The 21125-nt window shown below is 36.7% G+C and overlaps 1 protein-coding gene across 5 annotated transcripts in view; it reads right to left on the reverse strand.

Moving 5' to 3' along the window:
• EXOC6B (exocyst complex component 6B) overlaps positions 1-21125 on the reverse strand; it is a 742202-nt gene that overhangs the window by 200026 nt on the left and 521051 nt on the right. For all 5 annotated transcript variants that reach the window (XM_012475649.2, XM_064364233.1, XM_064364234.1 and 2 more), the window contains one exon: positions 6862-7003. In XM_012475649.2, coding sequence (XP_012331072.1) covers positions 6862-7003 — 142 coding nt within the window. The remainder of the gene's footprint in view (positions 1-6861; positions 7004-21125) is intronic.

Consider the following 21125-nt stretch of genomic DNA (forward strand, 5'->3'; position numbering starts at 1 on the left):
TGGGTAGTTATGAAATATATATTAATCACATCTAGACATTTTATAAAATAAATGAGTGATTAAAGCAAAGATGCAGTAATAATGTATTGTGGGGTTTATAGATGATATAGAAGTAATATGTATAACAACGATAGCACAAAGGACAAAAGAGAGGGAAACAATCCTTTTCTAATATTCTTACATTAATGCAAAATGGTATATTATTATTTTAAGGTATTCTGTGTTAAATATGTATATTGGAAACCCAGTAACAAAAACTAAAATATAAAATAAAGAGTTGGAGCTAATAAACTATAGATCGCATTAAAAAAACTAGTTAAAAAGAACGCTAGTTAATCTAGAAGAAAAGCAATGAAAGAAGAAAAATGAACAAAGTATGAGAAAGGAAATAGAAAACAAATAGCAAGGTGATAGATTTAAGTCCAATCATACTGAAAATTACATTCAAGAGGTGGAACAAGATGGTAGAATATAAGATTACATCATTTGTCTGATCTCCCCTCCCCAGCTCCACCCCCGCATAAACAACAAATTTTAACAAGTATCTGCAGACAGAAAAGCACTGGCACAAGAACCAAAAATCAGGTGAGCAATCATGCTTCCTAGATTTAACATCATATCACTAAAAGAGGCATTGAAGATGGGCAGAAAGACAATCTTGTATTGCTGATGCCATCCCTCCTCCATCCCCTGGAAGTGGCTGAATGGCTTGGAGAGCTTGTGCAGTTGGGGAAGGGAGAGTGCAGCAACTGGAGGACTTTACATTGAACTCAGTGCTGCCCTGTCGTAGTGGAGAAAAAAGCTGTGCTGGCTGGGCTCAGTCAGCACCCACACATGGAGGGAACATATGGACCAGGCCTAGCCAAAGGAGAATCATCTATTCCAGAGGTCAGAACGTGAGTTTCTCAGCAAGCCTCACCACTACAGGCCAAAGTGCTCTGGGGTCCTGGGTAAACTTGAAAGAAAGTCTAGAACACAAGGACTGCAACTTTTAGCATTAGACTGGGCTCACAGCCAGAGGATTAGGGTGGTGTATGCCCTGGGCTGTATACCCAGCCAGGGCGGCTGAGGGAGTGCTTGCACTACCTCTCTGCCAATCCCAGGCAGTGCAGCTCAGAGCTAGAAAATGAGTCTTTCCTTCTGCTTAACAGGAGAGCATAGCAAAGAGGACTCTGTCATGTGTCTTGGATACCAGCTCAGTCACAGAAGGATAGGGCACCAGGCAGAGTCAGGAGGCTCCCATTCCAGGCCCTGGAACACAAACCAGTAACAACTAACAAGACTGAAACCATAATAAAAAGTCTGCCAGTAAAGAAAGGCCCAGGACCAAATGGTTTCACTACAGAATTATATCAAACATTTAAAGAAAAGCTAACTCAGAACCACATAACTTCATGGAAACTGAACAACTGGCTCTTGAATATTGACTGGATAAACAATGAAATGAAGGCAGAAATAAAGATGTTCTTCAAAACCAACGAGAACGAAGACATAACGTACTCGAATCTCTGGAACACATTTAAAGCAGTGTCTAGAGGAAAGTTTATAGCACTAAATGCCCACATGAGAAGCAAAGAAGATCTAAAATCAACACCCTATCATCAAAATTGAAAGAGCTGGAGGAGCAATATCAAAAAACCTCAAAAGCTAGCACAAGACAAGAAATAACTAAGATCAGAGCAGAACTGAAGGAGATAGAGACACAAAAAACCCTTCAAAAAATCAATAAATCCAGGAGCTGGTTTTTTGAAAAGATCAACAAAATAGACCACTAGCCAGATTGATAAAAAAGAAAAGAGAGAAGAATCAAATACATGCAATACAAAACAATAAGGGGGATATCACTACAGATTCCACAGAAATACAAACCACCATCAGAGATTACTAAAAACAACTCTAAGCACATAAACCACTAAATGGGGAAGAAACTGAAAAATTCCTGAACACTTATACCCTCCCAAGACTAAACCAGGAAGAAGTTGAAATCCTGAATAGACCAATAACAAGGGTTGAGTTGAGGCAGCAATATAGCCTACCAACCAAAAAAAGCCCAGGTCCAGATGGTTCACAGCCGAATTCTACCAGACATACAAAGAGAAGCTGGTACCATTCCTTCTGAAACTATTCCAAACAATCCAAAAAGAGGGAACCTCCCCAAATCTTTTTCTGAGACCAACATAATCCTGATACCAAAACCCGGCAGAGACTCAACAAGAAAAGAAAACTACAGGCCAATATCCATGATGAACATAGATGCAAAATCTTCAATAAAATACTGGCAAACCAATTGCAACAGCATATCATAAAGCTTATCCATCACGATCAAGTAGGCTTCATCCCGGGGATGCAAGGCTGATTCAACATACGCTAGTCTAAAAACGTAATTCACCACATAAACAGAACCAAAGACAAAAACCACATGATTATCTCAATTGATGCAGAGAAGGCCTTTGACAAAATTCAACAGCCCTTTATGTTAAAAAATCTCACTAAACTAGGTATTGATGGAACCTATCTCAAAATAATAAAAGCTATTTACAACAAACCAACAGCCAATATCATACTGAATGGGCAAAAACTGGAAGCATTCCCTTTGAAATCTGGCACTAGACAAGGATGCCCTCTCTCACCACTCCTATTCAATACACTATTGGAAGTTCTAGCCAGAGCAATCAGGCAAGAAAAAGAAATAAAAGGTATTCAATTAGGAAAGGAGGAAATCAAATTGTCCCTATTTGCAGATGACATGATTGTATATTTAGAAGACTCTATCGTCTCAGCCCAAAATCTCCTGAAACTGATAAGCAACTTCAGCAAAGTCTCAGGATACAAAATCAATGTGCAAAATCACAAGCATTCCTATACACCAATAACAGACTTAAAGAGAGCCAAATCAAGAACGAACTGCCATTCACAATTGCTACAAAGAGAATAAAACACCTAGGAATGCAACTAACAAAGGATGTAAAGGACGTCTTCAAGGAGAACTACAAACCACTGCTCAAGAAAATAAGAGAAGACACAAACAGATGGAGAAACATTCCATGCTCATGGTTAGGAAGAATCAGTATCATGAAAATGGCCATACTGTCCAAAGTAATTTACAGATTCAACGCTATCCCCATCAAGCTACCAATGACCTTCTTCACAGAACTGGAAAAAAACCACCTTAAACTTCATATGGAACCAAAAGAGAGCCCGCATAGCCAAGTCAATTCTAAGCAAAAAGAACAAAGCGGGAGGCATCATGCTACCTGACTTCAAACTATACTACAAGGCTACCGTAAGCAAAAACAGCATGGTACTGGTACCAAAACAGACATATAAACCAATGGAACACAACAGAGGCCTTGGAGGCAATGCCACACATCTACAACCATTTGATCTTTGACAAACCTGACAAAAGCAATGGGGAAAGGATTCCCTGTTTAATAAATGGTGTTGGGAAAACTGGCTAGCCATGTGAAGAAAGCAGAAACTGGACCCCTTCCTGACACCTTACACTAAAATTAGCTCCAGATGGATTAAAGACTTAAACATAAGACCTAACACCATAAAAACCTTAGAAGAAAACCTAGGCAAAACCATTCAGGACATAGACATAGGCAAGGACTTCATGACTAAAACACCAAAAGCATTGGCAACAAAAGCCAAAATAGACAAATGGGACCTAATTAAACTCCAGAGCTTCTGCACAACAAAAGAAATAATCACTGGAGTGAAGTGGCAACCAACAGAATGGGAAAACATTTTTGCAATCTACCCATCTAACAAAGGACTTATATCCAAAATCTACAAAGAACTAAAACAGATTTGCAAGGAAAAAACAAACAAACCCATTCAAAAGTGGGCAAAAGATATAAACAGACACTTTTCTAAAGAAGACATATATGAGGTCAACAAACATGAAAAAATGCTCATCACTGGTCATTAGAGAAATGCAAGTCAAAACTACACTGAGATACCATGTCATGCCAGTTAGAACGGCGATCATTAAAAAATTTGGAGACAACAAATGCTGGAGAGGATGTGGAGAAATAAAAACACTTTTACACTGTTGGTGGGAGTGTAAATTAGTTCAACCATTGTGGAAGACAGTGTGGCGATTCCTCAAGGACCTAGAAATAGAAATTCCATTTGACCCAGCAATCCCATTACTGGGTATATATCCAAAGGATTATAAATCATTCTATTATAAGGACACATGCACACGTATGTTCATTGCAGCACTGTTTACAATAGCAAAGACTTGGAACCAACCCAAATGCCCGTTGATAATAGACTGGACAGGGAAAATGTGGCACATAGACACCATGGAATATTATGCAGCCATAAAAAATGATGAGTTTGTGTTCTTTATAGGGACATGGATGAACATGGAAACCATCATTCTCAGCTAACTGACACAGGAACAGAGAATCAAGCACCACATGTTCTCACTCATAGGCAGGTGTTAAACAATGAGAACACATGGACACAGGGAGGGGAGCATCACACACTGAGGTCAGTTGGGGAAGCCTAGTGGAGGGACAGTGCGGGGTAGAGAGTTGGGGTGGGATAACATGGGGAGAAATACCAGATATAGGTGATGGGGATGGAGGCAGCAAACCACATTGCCAAGTATGTACCTATGCAACAATACTTCATGTTCTTTACATGTACCCCAGAACCTAAAATGCAATAAAATATATATATAATATATATATATATTAAGAAAAAGAAAAAAAGAAAAACTAATACCAATCCTACTCAAACTGTTCTGAAAAATAGAGGAGGAGGGAATACTTCCAAACTCATTCTACAAGGTCAGTATTACCCTGATACTAATATCAAAGACATATCAAAAAAGAAAACTACATGCCAATATCTCTGATGAATATTAATACAAAAATTCTCAACAAAATACTAGCAAACTGAATTCAACAATACATTAAAAAGATCATTTATCATGACCAAATGGGATTTATCCCAAGGATGCAAGGATGGTTCAACATAGGCAAGTCAATCAATGTGATACAACATATGAAGAGAATGAAGGATATTAATGCCTTTTTAAATTAAAAATAGCAGTGCCAATAAAACCTTAATTTCCAGCCATCAAAAGAACCATATGATCATTCCAACTGATGCTGAAAAGCATTACATAAAATTCAACATCGCTTCATGATAAAAACCCTAAAAAAATTGGGTGTAGAAGAAACATTACCTCAACAAAGTAAAAGCCACATATGACAGATCCACAGCTAATATCAAACTGAATGGAGAAAAACCAAAAGCTTTTTCTCTAAGAAGTAGAACAGAACTAGGATGCCTACTTTCACCATTGTTATTCAACATAGTACTAAAAATCCTACCTAGAGCAATTAAACAAGAGAAAGAAAAAAGGGTCATCCAACTTGAAAAGGAAGAGGTCAATTATCCTTGTTTGCAAATAATATGATATTATATTTAGTAAAACCTAAAGCCTCTACCACACACACAAAAAAAGATTAGAACTGATAAATTAGTAAAGTTGCAGGATACAAAATCAGCATACAAAAATCAGTAGCAGTTCTATATGCCAACAGTGAACAATCTGAAGAAGAAATTAAAAAGTAATCCCATTTACAATAGCCACAAATAAAATTAAACACCTAGGAAATTATTTAACCAAAGAAATCAAAGATCTTACAAACTATAAAATGCTATGAAAGAAATTTAAAAGGACACATGAAAAGCGTTGCTTCATGCAGTTTATCCAGTTTTACAGTTGTTTATGACAAAAGGGTAACTTTGATATCTTTTACTTTATGATGGCTATACCTAGAAGTTCTATTAATACCTTTTTAAATTAAAAATAGCATTGCCAATAAAACTTTAATTTCAAGCCATCAATAGTCAACCAAAGGAAACCAATAAGTAGTAAAATAAAAATGTGGGGCAAGGGTGTCAGCAGACTCATGTAATTTCCCATTTTAATTTTCTTAGAATAAGAAAAAATTCAAAGAGTCATAACATTTCTTGTTCATTTTCATTTCTCACAGACAGCTCTTCATTCTTTCCTAACTAGAGCCTAATTTCGCATTCAACTTCAAGTAGATGATTTATGATGAGTCAACTCTGCCAATAATGATGTTCCTCTTTCACTCTGTCAGGTACTCAATCTCCCAGCCTCCCATAGAGCTAGCAATGATCATATGGCAGCATTTCAATGAGACATACAGGAAAGTTTGTCAGGGATCTCCTGAAAAGGTTCTTATTTTCTTAATAAAAGGAATAGATCCATTTCCTGTCTTGAATGTGGGTCTCTTCTGACTGTAATATATTATGAGAATGAAGAGTTCACACTCTAATTATATATACCAAAGGAGAAGAAACAAAAGAGCTTGGGGTCCATAATGACATGACTGAGCAACTAAATCAATACAGCAACTTACTGCCTTTGAGAAAAATAAAATTTATTTGTTTAAGCCACTCTATCTAAAGTTTTTTATTTCTTATAATAGAAAGCATTTCTGACTAATTAATGCACACAGAATTTGTTCTTTAGACTAATAAGAGTTTGCATATAAGATATAGCTAGTTTTTAAACAGAATAGTAGGAGAAAGTAGTTCAAAACTGCATTCTTTTGAAGTCTTTGAAAAATCAGGTTTACTTCAGTGTCTATTAAATGCATACCTCCCTTATATTCCTTATAGACAGCAGACTTCCTTGTAGATAGAGATCTTCTGTTTTAAATACGGGTCTAAGCACTTCTGGGAGTTCAACTTAGCTTGCTGACAAATTCTATTTCTAGATATTCTAAAAATTATCTCTGTTATCTAGGTATTCTCTGAGTTTGCTGGTAAGACAAACAAGCAAAGGGATGTTCACTGTCTTACGTTCACATTCTCTGACATCCAAGTTGAACTGCTGTAATGCTCCCAAGGTGAGCTGTCGCACTTCAGCTTCCAGCAAAAGTTGCATCAAGGATGTGGCTAAATGCTTGCAAGCTGACATACATGCTGTCTGGGCCACCTTTCCCTGAAATACAACAGTGTAAATCATGAAGTTAATGAATTTAATATAAATTAAAATAAAATTTCAACAAAACTTAAAATCATTTCTTTTTCAATTAGAAATTTCTCTAAGGTTCTCCTTATCATAATACCCTTCCATTCAAATAATCTTGGAATTAAAGCATCTGATGGCAATCATCTTATATAATAGCTCCATCAACATCAGTCATGGTGGCTGTAACACTAAGCTGAAATTCACAAGGCCCAGCTATTTAGTCAAGAACTACTTCCTTTCTAAATGGACAGCAGACAAACAATATTCAAAATCTTATGTGAGAAACAATATTCTACAGACAATAAATTTCAAAAACTTCCCTTCAAAAAAAAATTCTTAAAAAGCAAATGTGAACAACAATCCCTACTGTATCTAGAAACTACTGTTTACTGCTTTATGATTTAACACATATAAAATGAAAAGAATTAACAAAAAGTTTACCTGAAAAAAATAATTAAGGAGATGCATTTTGTTTTCTTAGAAAATACTCAGATTTATTAATATAAACTCTAAGTTAATTTTGAAAATATGGATTTTAAAATTAATATTTTACTGTCTTCTGTAAAGATTCAAAGTACATTTAGTGAATTATAAATTTTATATCTGTTATTTATCATCTGTTTCAAAAGACAGGATGATACATGTTTTTAAAAGACTATGATCAAATTATTTGGTGAATCATCATTCTTTTTTGAAATTATAAAATCTTTCAGCCACATAGAAAAATATATAGAATCATAAGATGAATACTTACATATCCTCTAAACATTACAAATACAGTTTAAGCCCCTGTGTTACCTCCTTAATCATTTTCTTCCCTCTCCTCCGAGATGACCATTATTGATATTAGGTATCTCATTTGTTTTTAAAAAGTACTATTATGACAAGTATATAACCAGAAACAATATGTTGTATTATTTTCCATATTTTGATACTTTCTATAATATTATGTATGTCCTTCTGCAACCTCCTTTTTTGGTTGAATATTATGAATGTGAAGATTTTGAAGTATATTGCACCTAGTTGTAGTTTATTCCTTTAATTGTTCCATAATATTTCTTTTTGGAAGTAAGCCACGATTTATTTGGCCATTCTTCTCATGCTGGAGATTTAGGTTATTTCTTTTTCTTTCTTTTTCTTTTGGCTATTATAAACAGAGTAAGTCAGTTCTAGTATGAGATCACAAAAATGCAAGAGTGTGACTACAGTGTCCCTTTTATTTTTTTTTTCATATGTCATACTGGGCCAGGGTCTTCAATGAATCTAGCAGGATTTAAACAGAAAAAACTATACATAAATAATATTATTATAATTTTCAATTTTACATAATTTTATATACTTTGGATAATTTATTTAGAATTACTATTTGAAGCTACTAGGATGAGGGGTATCAATACTGTGATTCATAATGCATATGCTTATATATGAAGACAAACACAAGTGAAAGCTAGACTCCCAAATATCCAGTTAAATGGCTCTGCTTATGGTATGTTCTCATTTGCATTGTCCCTAGATATTCGTAGAGTATTACTTCATTGCAGAATCATCAGTACTAAGTACTTTTATAAGTTTTTCTGCTAATTTTTATACTAATTTAAACAAAGATATTTTATGGATTTTATGTCTTTGATTACTTTGTGCAATTGAATATTTTCTAAATTTGTATATATTTAACTAAAATCTTATTCATCACTTAAAAAAAGATGACCAATTTAGTATACATATTATAAATTTTCCTCCTCTCTATGGTTTCATTTGTATTTTCTGATAAGCCACACTCTGGATGATTTAAAACAACAAATTGGAATACTTAAGTTAGGAGCTAATTTAGAGATCAAGTGGAAAAGATACAATAGAGGCAAAAACAAACTCTAAAGAGAAAAGTTACATTATAAAAGTAATCCACATTAAATTACTTGGTTTTAATTAAACCCACTAGAGACCTAAGACAGGTACCTACAAAGAAAAATAGGGTTCAACATAATGGTCAGGCTATGCCCACTGTGAACTTGCAGAGGTGACAAAGGTGTGAGACCAGCATAACTTACTGAACATCGATTGCTTGTTTTTGTCAGCTCTGTTGAAGATCAGATGGTCTTGGTGTGTGGCACTATTTCTGGGCACTCTATTCCATTCCGTCAGTCTATATGTCTGTTTTTGTACCAGTATCATGCTCTTTTGGTTACTGTAGCCCTGTGGTATAATTTGAAGTCAGATAACGTGATGCCTCCAGCTTTGTTCTTTTTGCTTAGCATTGCTTTGGCTATTCAGGGTCTTTTTTGGTTCTACATGAATTTTTAAATAGATTTTTCTAGTTCTGTGAGGAATGTTATTGATAGTTTGACAGGAACAGCATTGAATCTGTAAATTGCTTTGAGCAGTATCGCCTTTTTAACTACATTCCTTCTTCCTACTCAAGAATATGGAATGTTTTTCCATTACTTTGTGTCATCTCTGATTTATCTGAGCAGCATTTCATACTTCTCATTGTAGAGCTCTTTCATGTCCCTGGTTAGCTGTATATCTAGGTAATTTATTCTTTTTGTGGCAATTGTGAATGAGATTGGGTTCCTGATTTAGCTTTCTACTTCGGGCTATTGGATGCTATTGGTGTACAGGAATGCTACTGATTTTTGTACATTGATTTTCTCTTCTGAAACTTAACTGAAGTTGTTTATCAGCTCAAGAAGCTTTTAAGCAGAATAGCCGTATGCAGAAGATTGGAATCAAACCCCTTCCTTATACCATACACAAAAATCACAACACAAGATGGATTAAAGACTTATATGTAAAACCTAAATCTATAAAAACCTTGGAAGATAACCTAGTAAACACAATTCTGTACAAGGGAACTAGCAAAGATTTCATGACGAAGACCCTGAAAGCAATTGCAACAAAAGCGAAAATTGACAGATGAGATATAATTAAACCTAAGAGCTTCTGCACAGCAAAATAAACTATCAAAACAGAAAAGAGAAAACCCACAAAATAAACTATCAAAATAGAAAACAGAATGGAAGAAAATATTTACAAACTATGCATCTGGCAAAGGTCTGAGGTCCACAATCTATAAGGAATTTAAACAAATTTACAAGCAAATAAACAAACCAACCCCCTTAAAAAGTAAGCAAAGGAAATAAACAGCAACTTTTCAAAAGAAGTCATACATGTGGCCAACGAGCACATGACAAAATGTTCAACATCACTAATCATTAGAGAAATGCAAATCAAAACCAAAATGAGACATCATCTCACACTAGTCAGAATGGCTACTATTTTTAAAAAATGAAAAAAAAAAATAAAACAGATGCTGGCAAGGTTGCAGAGAAAAGAGAGTAATTACACATTGCTGGATCAGAGTGTAAATTAGTTTAGCCATTGTGGAAAGCAGTGTGGTGATTCCTCAAAGAATTAAAAACAGAATACCAATCAACACAGTAATCCTGCCATTGAATATATAACCAAACGAATATATATTTTTCTACCATGAAGACACATACACACATAGGTTCACTGCAGTACTATTCACAATAGCAAAGCCATACAATAAACCTAAATGCCCATCAATGGTAGACTGAATGAAGAAAATTAGTTACCTATACACCATGGGATAGTACACAGCCATAAAGAAAGAATAAGATCATGTTATTTGCAGCAATGTGGAAGACACTGGAGACCCTTAACCTTAGCAAACTAAAGCAGGAACAGAAAACCAAATGCCTCATGTTCTCATTTACAAGAAGGAGCTAAATAAAGAGAAAGCATGGTCACAAAGAGGGTAAGAACACACAGTAGGGCCTACTTGAGGGTGGAAGATGGGAGAAGAGATCAGAAAAAATACCTATCAGGTACTATGCTTAGTACCTGGGTGACCAGATCATCTGTACACCAAACCTTCATGACATGAGTAAATACCTAGGTAACAAACCTGCCCATATACTCCTAAACCTAAAAGTTAAAAGAAAACAACCAGGCCGGGCGCGGTGGCTCAAGCCTGTAATCCCAGCACTTTGGGAGGCCGAGGCGGGTGGATCACGAGGTCAAGAGATCGAGACCATCTTGGTCAACATGGTGAAACCCCGTCTCTACTAATACAAAAAATTAGCTGGGCACGGTGGCGCGTGCCTGTAATCCCAGCTACTCAGGAGGCTGAGGCAGGAGAATTGCCTGAACCCAGGAGGCGGAGATTGCGGTGAGCCGAGATCGCGCCATTGCGCTCCAGCCTGGGTATCAAGAGCGAAACTCCGTCTCAAAAAAAAAAAAAAAAAAAAAAAAGAAAACAACCAAAAAACGAAAACCAAAAAAAAAAAAAAAAAAAAAGTGAGACTATAGCTTTTCAACAAGGAGAGTGGGGATAGAGTGAATGAATGAAGCAAAACTAAAGCAGATGACTAGAGATAGCATAGCGGATCAGAAATCAGAGAAAAGGTTAAGAAACTGCTATCTCTTGGGAAGTATTACACACCAGATATGCTACACTTAGGCATTTGGTATCTTTACATAATCCTGATAATTACCCCCAAGAAATTAGTATTATTCTTTTCTTGTACATAAATAAACTAAAACTCAATGAGTTTAAGAAATTTCAACAAACTCATACAATTATTAGGTACTTCTACTCAGTTCTTAATCTGTGTCATTCCTGAGATATATCGAGGTAATATATCACCTAAAAAGAAGTTATGTATTATACTGTATCAGCGTATTACACTGAAACAGTTGGGCTAAACAGTTCCAGAAAATAACAGAGGGGAAAAGTAGTGGTAGTTCAGGAGCCAATTCTTCAAATGCACAGTATCTGCTGGGTCATACTTTTTATTTTATTTTATTTTATTTTATTTTTCCTTGGATTTCTCATGTCTTTTTTTAATTTTATTTTTTATTTTTATTGTATTTTAGGTTTTGGGGTACATGTGAAGAACATGCAAGATTGTTGCATAGGTACACAAGTGGCAGTGTGATTTGCTGCCTTTCTCCCCTTCACCTATATCTGGCATTTCTCCCCATGCTATCTCTCCCCAACTCCCCACCCCCTGCTGTCCCTCCCCTATTTCCCCCTAACAGACCCCAGTGTGTAGTGCTCTCCTCCCTGTGTCCATGTGTTCTCATTGTTCAACACCCACCTATGAGTGAGAACATGCGGTGTTTGATTTTGGGTTCTTGTGTCAGTTTGCTGAGAATGATGGTTTCCAGATTCATCCATGTCCCTACAAAGGACACAAACTCATCGTTTTTGATGGCTGCATAATATTCCATGGTGTATATGTGCCACATTTTCCCTGTCCAGTCTATCATCGATAGGCATTTGGGTTGGTTCCAGGTCTTTGCTATAGTAAACTGTGCTGCAATGAACATTCGTGTGCATGTGTCCTTATAGTAGAACGATTTATAATCCTTTGGATATATACCCAGTAATGGGATTGCTGAATCAAATGGAATTTCTATTTCTAGGTCTTTGAGGAATTGCCACACTGTCTTCCACAATGGTTGAACTAATTTACACTCCCAACAGTGTAAAAGTGTTCCTATTTCTCCACATCCTCTCCAGCATTTATTGTCTCCAAATTTTTTAATGATCGCCATTCTAACGGGCATGACATGGTATCTCAATGTAGTTTTGATTTGCATTTCTCTAACGACCAGTGATGATGAGCATTTTTTCATATGTTTGTTGGCCTCATGTATGTCTTCTTTTATAAAGTGTCTCAGGCTAGGTTGGTTCCACCCTCCCAAAAAAAAACAGCAATTGGAAATGCTCTGGGTTGAGAGTTTCAAAGCAAACACAGCTGAAACCGGAACGGTCCAGCTCTGTGGAGGAGGGGCGTCCGCCATTACCGAGGCACTCCACCACTATGGAGGTAGTCTGCCATTGCTGAGGCAGCCTGCCATTGCCAAGGCAACCCGCCGTTACCGACGCAACCCACCATTACAGAGAGAGTCCGCCATTACAAAGGTGGGCCACCATTGCCGAGGCAGTTCTAACTACACCCGTATGAACAGGACTGCAGGGAAGTTCACACAGCAGCTGGGCGGAGCCCACAGCAGCTCAGCAAAGACTCTGCAGGCAGACAGTGACTAGGCTGCCTCCTTGCTGGGCAGGGCAGCCCTGAAAAAAAAGGCAGCAGCACAACAAAAACTCATAAATAAAGCCCTAACTCCCCGGGACAGAACACCTGGGAAAAAAAAGGGGTTTATGAGTTCTGCTGCAGCAGATTTAAATGTACCTGCCCAGCAGCTCTGAATGAACAACAGAGCTCACAGTTCAGCACTTGAGCTCCTATAAAGGATAGACTGTCTCCTCAAGCAGCTCCCTGACCCCCATATATCCAAAGAGTCACTTCATAAAGGAGAGCTCAGACTGACATTTGGTGGGCATCCTTCTGGGACAAAGATAGCTGAAGAAGAAATTGGTAACAACCCTTACTATTCTGCAGCTGCTGCAGGTGATCCCCATGCAAGCAGGCCCTGGAGTGCACCTCAGCAGTCCTACAGCAGAGGGGCCAGACTGTTAGAAGGAAAAATAAGAAACAGAAATAACTTCATCATCAACAAACAGGACGTCAACTCAGAGACCCAATCTGAAAGTCAGCAACTACAAAGACGACAGGTGGATAAATCCACAAAGATGGGAAGAAACCAGCACAAAAAGGATGAAAACACCAGAAACCAGAACACCTCTCCTCCTACAAGGGATCACAACTCCTCGTCACCAAAAGAACAAGGCTGGATGGAGAATGAGTGTGATGAAGTGACAGAATCAGGCTTCAAAAGGTGGGTAATAGGAAATTTTGGTGAGCTAAAAGAACATGTTCTAACCCAATGCAAAGAAACCAAGAACCTTGAAAAAAGATTTGACGAAATGCTAACGAGAATGGACAACTTAGAGAGGACTATAAGTGAATTGATGGAGCCAAAAAACACAACACGAGAACTTCGCAAAGCATGCACAAGTTTCAACTGCTGAATTGACCAAGCAGAAGAAAGAATATCAGAGGTCGAAGATCAACTCAATGAAATAAAACAAGAAGGCAAGATTAGAGAAAACAGGGTAAAAAGGAATGAACAAAGTCAACAAGAAATATGGCACTATGTGAAAAGACCTAATCTACGTTTGATAGGTGTACCTGAATGTAACGAAGACAATGAATCCAAGCTGGAAAATACTCTTCAGGATATTATCGAGGAAAACTTCCCCAACCTAGCAAGGCAGACCAATATTCAAGTCCAGGAAATACAGAGAACACCACAAAGATATTCCTCAAGAAGAGCAACCCCAAGGCACATAATCATCAGATTCACCAGGGTTGAAATGAAGGAGAAAATGCTAAGGGCAGCCAGAGAGAAAGGTCGGGTTACCCACAAAGGGAAGCCCATCAGAATCACAGCAGATCTCTCAGCAGAAACCCTACAAGCCAGAAGAGAGTGGGGACCAATATTCAACATCCTTAAAGAAAAGAACTTTCAACCCAGAATTTCATATCCAGGCAAACTAAGCTTCATAACTGAAGGAAAAATAAAACCCTTTGTGAACAAGCAAGTACTCAGAGATTTAATCACCACCAGGCCTGCTTTACAAGAGCTCCTGAAATACGCACTATACATAGAAAGGAAAAACCAGTACCAGCCACTCAAAAAACATACCAAATGGTAAAGAGCATGAACACAATGAAGAATCTGCATCAACGAATGGGCAAAACAGCCAGCTAGCATCAAAATGGCAGTATCAAATTCACACATAACATTAACCCTAAATGTAAATGGACTAAATGCCCCAATCAAAAGATACAGACTGGCAAATTGGATAAAAAGCCAAAACCCATTGGTGTGCTGTATCCAGGAAACCCATCTCATATGCAAGGATACACAAAGGCTCAACATAAAGGGGTGGAGGAAGATTTACCAAGCAAATGGAGAGCAAAAAAAAAGCAGGAGTTGCAATTCTCGTCTCTGATAAAATAGACTTTAAAGCATCAAAGATCAAAAGAGACAAAGAAGGACATTACATAATGGTAAAAGGATCAATGCAACAAGAAGAGGTGACGATCCTAAATATATATGCACCCAATACAGGAGAATCCAGATACATAAGGCAAGTTCTTAATGACTTACAAAGAGACTTAGACTCCCACACAATAATACTGTGAGACTTGAACACCCCATTGTCAATATTAGACAGATCAGCTAGACAGAGAATTAAAAAGGATATCCAGAACTTGAACTAAGACTTGAAACAAGCAAACCTAATAGACATTTACAGAACTCCACCCCAAATCCACAAAATATACATTCTTCTCAGCACCACATCACACCGACTCTAAAATTGACCATATAATTGGAAGTAAATCACTCCTCAGCAAATGCAAAAGAATAGAAATCAAAACAAACAGTCTCTCAGACCACAGTGCAATCAAGTTAGAACTCAGAATTCAGAAAGTAACTCAGAACCGCACAGCTTCATGGAAACTGAACAACTCGCTCTTGAATGTTGACTGAATAAACAATGAAAAGAAGGCAGAAATAAAGATGTTCTTCAAAACCAACAAGAATGAAGACACAACATACCAGAATCTCTGGGACACATTTAAAGGAGTCTCTAGAAGAAAATATATAGCAATAAGTGCCCACATGAGAAGCAAGGAGAGATCTAAAATTGATACCCTGTCATCAAAATTGAAAGAGCTAGAGGAGCAAGATCAAAAAAACTCAAAAGCTAGCAGAAGACAAGAAATAACTAAGATCAGAGCAGAACTGAAGGAGATAGAGATATAAAAAACCCTTCAAAAAATCAATAAATCCAGGAGCTGGTTTTTCGAAAAGATCAACAAAATAGACCTACCGCTAGCCAGATTAATAAAAAAGAAAAGAGAGAATAATCAAATACATGCAATAAAAAATGATAAAGGGGATATCACCACAGATTCCATAGAAATTCAAACCATCATCAGAGATTATTACAAACAACTCTATGCACATAAACTAGGAAACCTGGAAGACATGGATAAATACCTGGACATTTGCATCCTCCCAAGCCTAAACCAGGAAGAAGTCGAAACCCTGAATAGACCAATAACAAGGGCTGAAATTGAGGCAGCAATTAAGATCCTACAACCCAAAAAAAGCCCAGGTCCAGATGGGTTCACAGCCGAATTCTACCAGACATACAAAGAGGAGCTAGTACCATTCCTCCTGAAATTATTCCAAACAATCCAAAAAGAGGGAATCCTTCCCAAATCATTTTTGAGACCAACATAATCCTGATACCAAAACCCGGCAGAGTCTCAAAAAAAAAAAAAAGAAAACTTCAGGCCAATATCCATGATGAACATAGATGCAAAAATCCTCAATAAAATACTGGCAAGCCGATTACAACAGCACATCAAAAAGCTTATCCACCATGATCAAGTAGGATTCATCCCGGGGATGAAAGATTGGTTCAACATATGCAAGTCTATAAACGTAATTCACCACATAAACAGAACCAAAGACAAAAATCACATGATTATCTCAATTGATGCAGAGAAGACCTTTGACAAAATTCAACAGCCCTTTATGCTAAAAACCCTCAATAAACTAGGTATCGACGGAACGTATCTCAAAATAATAAAAGCTATTTACGACAAACCAACAGCCAATATCATACTGAATGGGCAAAAACTGGAAGCATTCCCTTTGAAATCTGGCACTAGACAAGGATGCCCTCTCTCACAACTCCTATTCAATACACTATTGGAAGTTCTAGCCAGAGCAATTAGGCAAGAAAAAGAAATAAAATGTATTCAAATAGGAAAGGGGGAATTCAAATTGTCTCTATTTGCAGACGACATGATTGTATATCTAGAAGACCCCATCGTCTCAGCCCAAAATCTCCTGAAACTGATAAGGAACTTCAGTAAAGTCTCAGGATACAAAATCAATGTGCAAAAATCACAAGCATTCCTATACACCAATAACAGACTTAAAGAGAGCCAAATCAAGAACAAACTGCCATTCACAATTGCTACAAAGAGAATAAAATACCTGGAATACAACTAACAAAGGATGAAAAGGACGTCTTCAAGGAGAACTACAAACCACTGCTCAACAAAATAAGAGAGGACACAAACAGATGGAGAAACATTCCATGTTCATGGTTAGGAAGAATCAATATCGTGAAAATGGCCATACTGCCCAAAGTAATTTACAGATTCAACGCTATCCCCATCAAGCTACCAATGACCTTCTTCACAGAACTGGAAAAAACCACCTTAAACTTCATATGGAACCAAAAGAGAGCCTGCATAGCCAAGTCAATTCTAAGCAAAAAGAACAAAGCGGGAGGCATCACACTACTGGACTTCAAACTATACTACAAGGCTACAGTAATCAAAACAGCATGGTACTGGTACCAAAACAGAGATACAGACCAATGGAACAGAACAGAGGCCTCGGAGGCAACACAACATATCTACAACCATCCGATCTTTGATAAACCTGACAAAAACAAGCAATGGGGAAAGGATTCCCTGTTTAATAAATGGTGTTGGGAAAACTGGCTAGCCATGTGCAAAAAGCAGAAACTGGACCCCTTCTTGACACCTTACACTAAAATTAACTCCAGATGGATTAAAGACTTAAACATAAGACCTAACAGCATAAAAACCCTAGAAGAAAATCTAGGCATTCAGGACATAGGCGTAGGCAAGGACTTCATGACCAAAACACCAAAAGCATTGGCAACAAAAGCCAAAATAGACAAATGGGACCTAATCAAACTCCATTGCTTCTGCACAGCAAAAGAAACAGTCATTAGAGTGATTCGGCAACCAACAGAATGGGAAAAAATTTTTGCAGTTTACCCATCTAACAAAGGACTTATATCCAGAATCTACAAAGAACTAAAACAGATTTACAAGAAAAAAACAAACAAGCCCATTCAAAAGTGGGCAAAGGATATGAACAGACACTTTACAAAAGAAGACATACTTTTTAACTGTGGTCTAACATCCTTATCTAGACCAAGACAGACACTAAAAGGACCCACTAGGCTGAACACTGAGATGATGAGAAAATCAAAGAGTTAAAAGCCCAGTAAAGTCAGAGGTTGAGAAAACAGCATTTGAAAGTCTTGTTTTAGTGGCCAATGGAGACTGACAAGGAGAACCAAAGGTGACTGGGTAAAATGAAAATAAGATTGTTCAGAGTCAGAAAGTACCAAGTTTGAATTTTTGTCTTTACCATTTGTTAACTGTGTGATTTTGGTAAGCTATTTGATGCTTCTGACTCATTACTCATCTCAACATATTAAATCACTTATTAACTTTAGCATTAACATGAAACACAGACTTGATTTTCAAGTCTGTATCAATATATATCTGCCATGTGCAGTGGCTCATGCCTGTAATCCCAACAGTTTGGGAGGCTGAGGCAGGCGGATCACATGAGGTCAGAAGTTCAAGAATAGCCTGGCCAACATGGTAAAAGCTTGTCTCTACTTAAAATACAAAAATTAGATGGGTGTGGTGGCATGCACCTTTAGTCCCAGCTATTTGGAAGGCTAAGGCATGAGAATCACTTCAACCTGGGAGGTGGAGGTTGCAGTGAGCCGAGATTGTGCCACTACACTCCAGCATGGGTGATAAAGCAAGACTCTGTCTCAAAAATAAAAACCCAAATATATGTATAATATAACATGTATGTGTTTAGCTCTCTATTGATAGATATATAACACAGATGGAACATCTCAAATATGTATCAATAGCTAAACACATACATGTTATTTTACTCTGACATACTAGGTTACTTAATTGCCCTCCAACCATTTTCAAAACTACATTTTCTCAAGGTAATTCTTTATTTCCAAACAAAACTATAATTGCAGAAATGTATGGCTTCATTGTTAAATATTGTCCTAATCCTAGAAAGGAAGTTGGAGCTTTGCTAATTCATGGTCCACTCTCCACTCTCTTCCTCATTTCTGCTCTCCATTAAAATGCTATTCATAGACTCGCTAGGAAAGAATAAACACAGACTCAAGCAATAACAAACAATTACAAGGCAATAAAAATTGGTGGTTTCACCTTCTTCATTAAGTAATCTTAATATGATGGCGACTCATATTAAGAAGCTTACAGCCAAAATCTATAGGACGATGTAAGAATCTGGAACATAAGAAAACCTAATCTGACCAAATTTCCTATAAAACTGTCATTGAATACCTCTAGGAACAATTTCAAATCAGTCATAATCATGCATCAGCTATACTTTACAAAACTATGTATATACCAGGGCAAAGAGACTTCATAATAATAAAGACAGAATGTCAGACAAGAGGAAAAATGAGCTATCACATCATATTTTGAACACACAAAAAAATCTGTGATTCAGGGATATTTGGGATACAGGTCTTGCAACTAGCTCTACAGGCAAAATCAAGCTGCCTCTCAATGCATTTATAATATTTATGCACTCCAAGACAGTCAATAAATATCAACTACATGAAATGAAAGTTATCTACAAAAACATTTAAGTAGTTTATACCATTTCTCAATCCAGTTAGAATACCTTTTTGTAAGTTTTGAGAAGAGCCCAGGAGTAAGCCTATGAGAAAATTCATGTTAATTCAAAGACCAGATATTATCATAGTGATAACCAAAACTAGGCCAGAGTTAAGACTCATAAAAATTCTCTTTTTATTTTCACCATGTACCTCTTTGGTAACAAATCAACTCATTTCCTTCAAAATATGCCCTGATTCACATTCCATAATTAAAATCACCCTCTTTAACTGCTACTCTCTCCCAATTTACTGTCTTGCATATTCAACTTATACCATAATACTTTGTACTGGAAGATAGATGCATTGTCATTTCATGCATGTACATTAACTTAAAAGGTACATAGTTTGCTCTTGAGACAAATGAAAATGGAAACAACATACCAGAACTATGGGATGCATAAAAAGCAGTTTTAAAAGGAACATTTATAGCAATAAATGCCTACATCAAAAAAATGGAAGATCTCAAAGAACCTAATATTATACCTCAAATGAACTAGAAAAACCAAGAATAAACTAAGTGAGTAAAAAGAAGGAAATAATAAAGATCAGAGCAGAAATGAATAACATAAAACTAGAAAACCAATAGAAAAGATCAACAAAATTAAGAGGTAGGTTTTTGAAAAGGAAAACAAAATCAATAAACTTTTGGCTATACTAAGAAAAAGAGAGATGACTCAGATTACAGTTAAGTATACAGAAATACAAATTACTATAAGAGACCACTATGAACAAATATACACCAACAAATTGGATATCCTAAAAGAAATAGATAAATTCCTAGACATACAAACTACCAACAGTGAATCAGGAAGAAATAAAAAATCTAAATAGACCAATAATGACTAAAAATAAATTGAATCATTAACCAAAATATTCTACCAAAGAAAAGGTCAGAACCTGATGGCTTCACTGGTGAATTCTACTAAATATCTAGGTAAAAACTATTACCAATCCTTCTCAAACTTTTCCAGAAAACTGAAGAGGAAGGAAAACCTCCAAACTAATTTTATGAGACCATCATTACCCTGATACACAAACCAGATAAAGATAATACCAAAAAAGGGAAATTATAGGTCAACATGACTAATAAACATAGATGCAAAAATCCTCAGCAAAATACTAACTGAATTCAACAGCACATTAAAAGGAATGTTCACCACAATCAAGTGGGATTTATCTTTGGGATGCAAAGATGGTTCAACATATGCAAATCAATACATGGGATACACCACATTAATACAATGAAGGACAAAAGCTATACGATCAACTCAGTAGATGCAGAAAAGGCATCTGAAAAAACTCGACATCCTTTCATGATAAAAAAAAAAAAGAAAAGCTTTCAATGAATTAGTTATAGATTTAGATGGGCCAGAGGTGGAATGATACGGTTTGAATTTGTGTCCCCACTAAATCTCAGGTTGAACTATAATCCCCAGTGTTGGAGGTGGGGCCTGGTGGGAGGTGATTGGATCATGGGATTGGTTTCTCAGAAATGGTTTAGCACCACCCCCTTTGGTGCTTTTCTCACAATAGTGAGTTCTTATGAGATCTGGTTGT

This window comes from Aotus nancymaae, unplaced genomic scaffold (assembly GCF_030222135.1).
Source record: "Aotus nancymaae isolate 86718 unplaced genomic scaffold, 86718_ANA_hifiasm-v0.15.2.pri h1tg000057l, whole genome shotgun sequence".
NCBI classification, from domain to species: Eukaryota; Metazoa; Chordata; class Mammalia; order Primates; family Aotidae; genus Aotus; species Aotus nancymaae.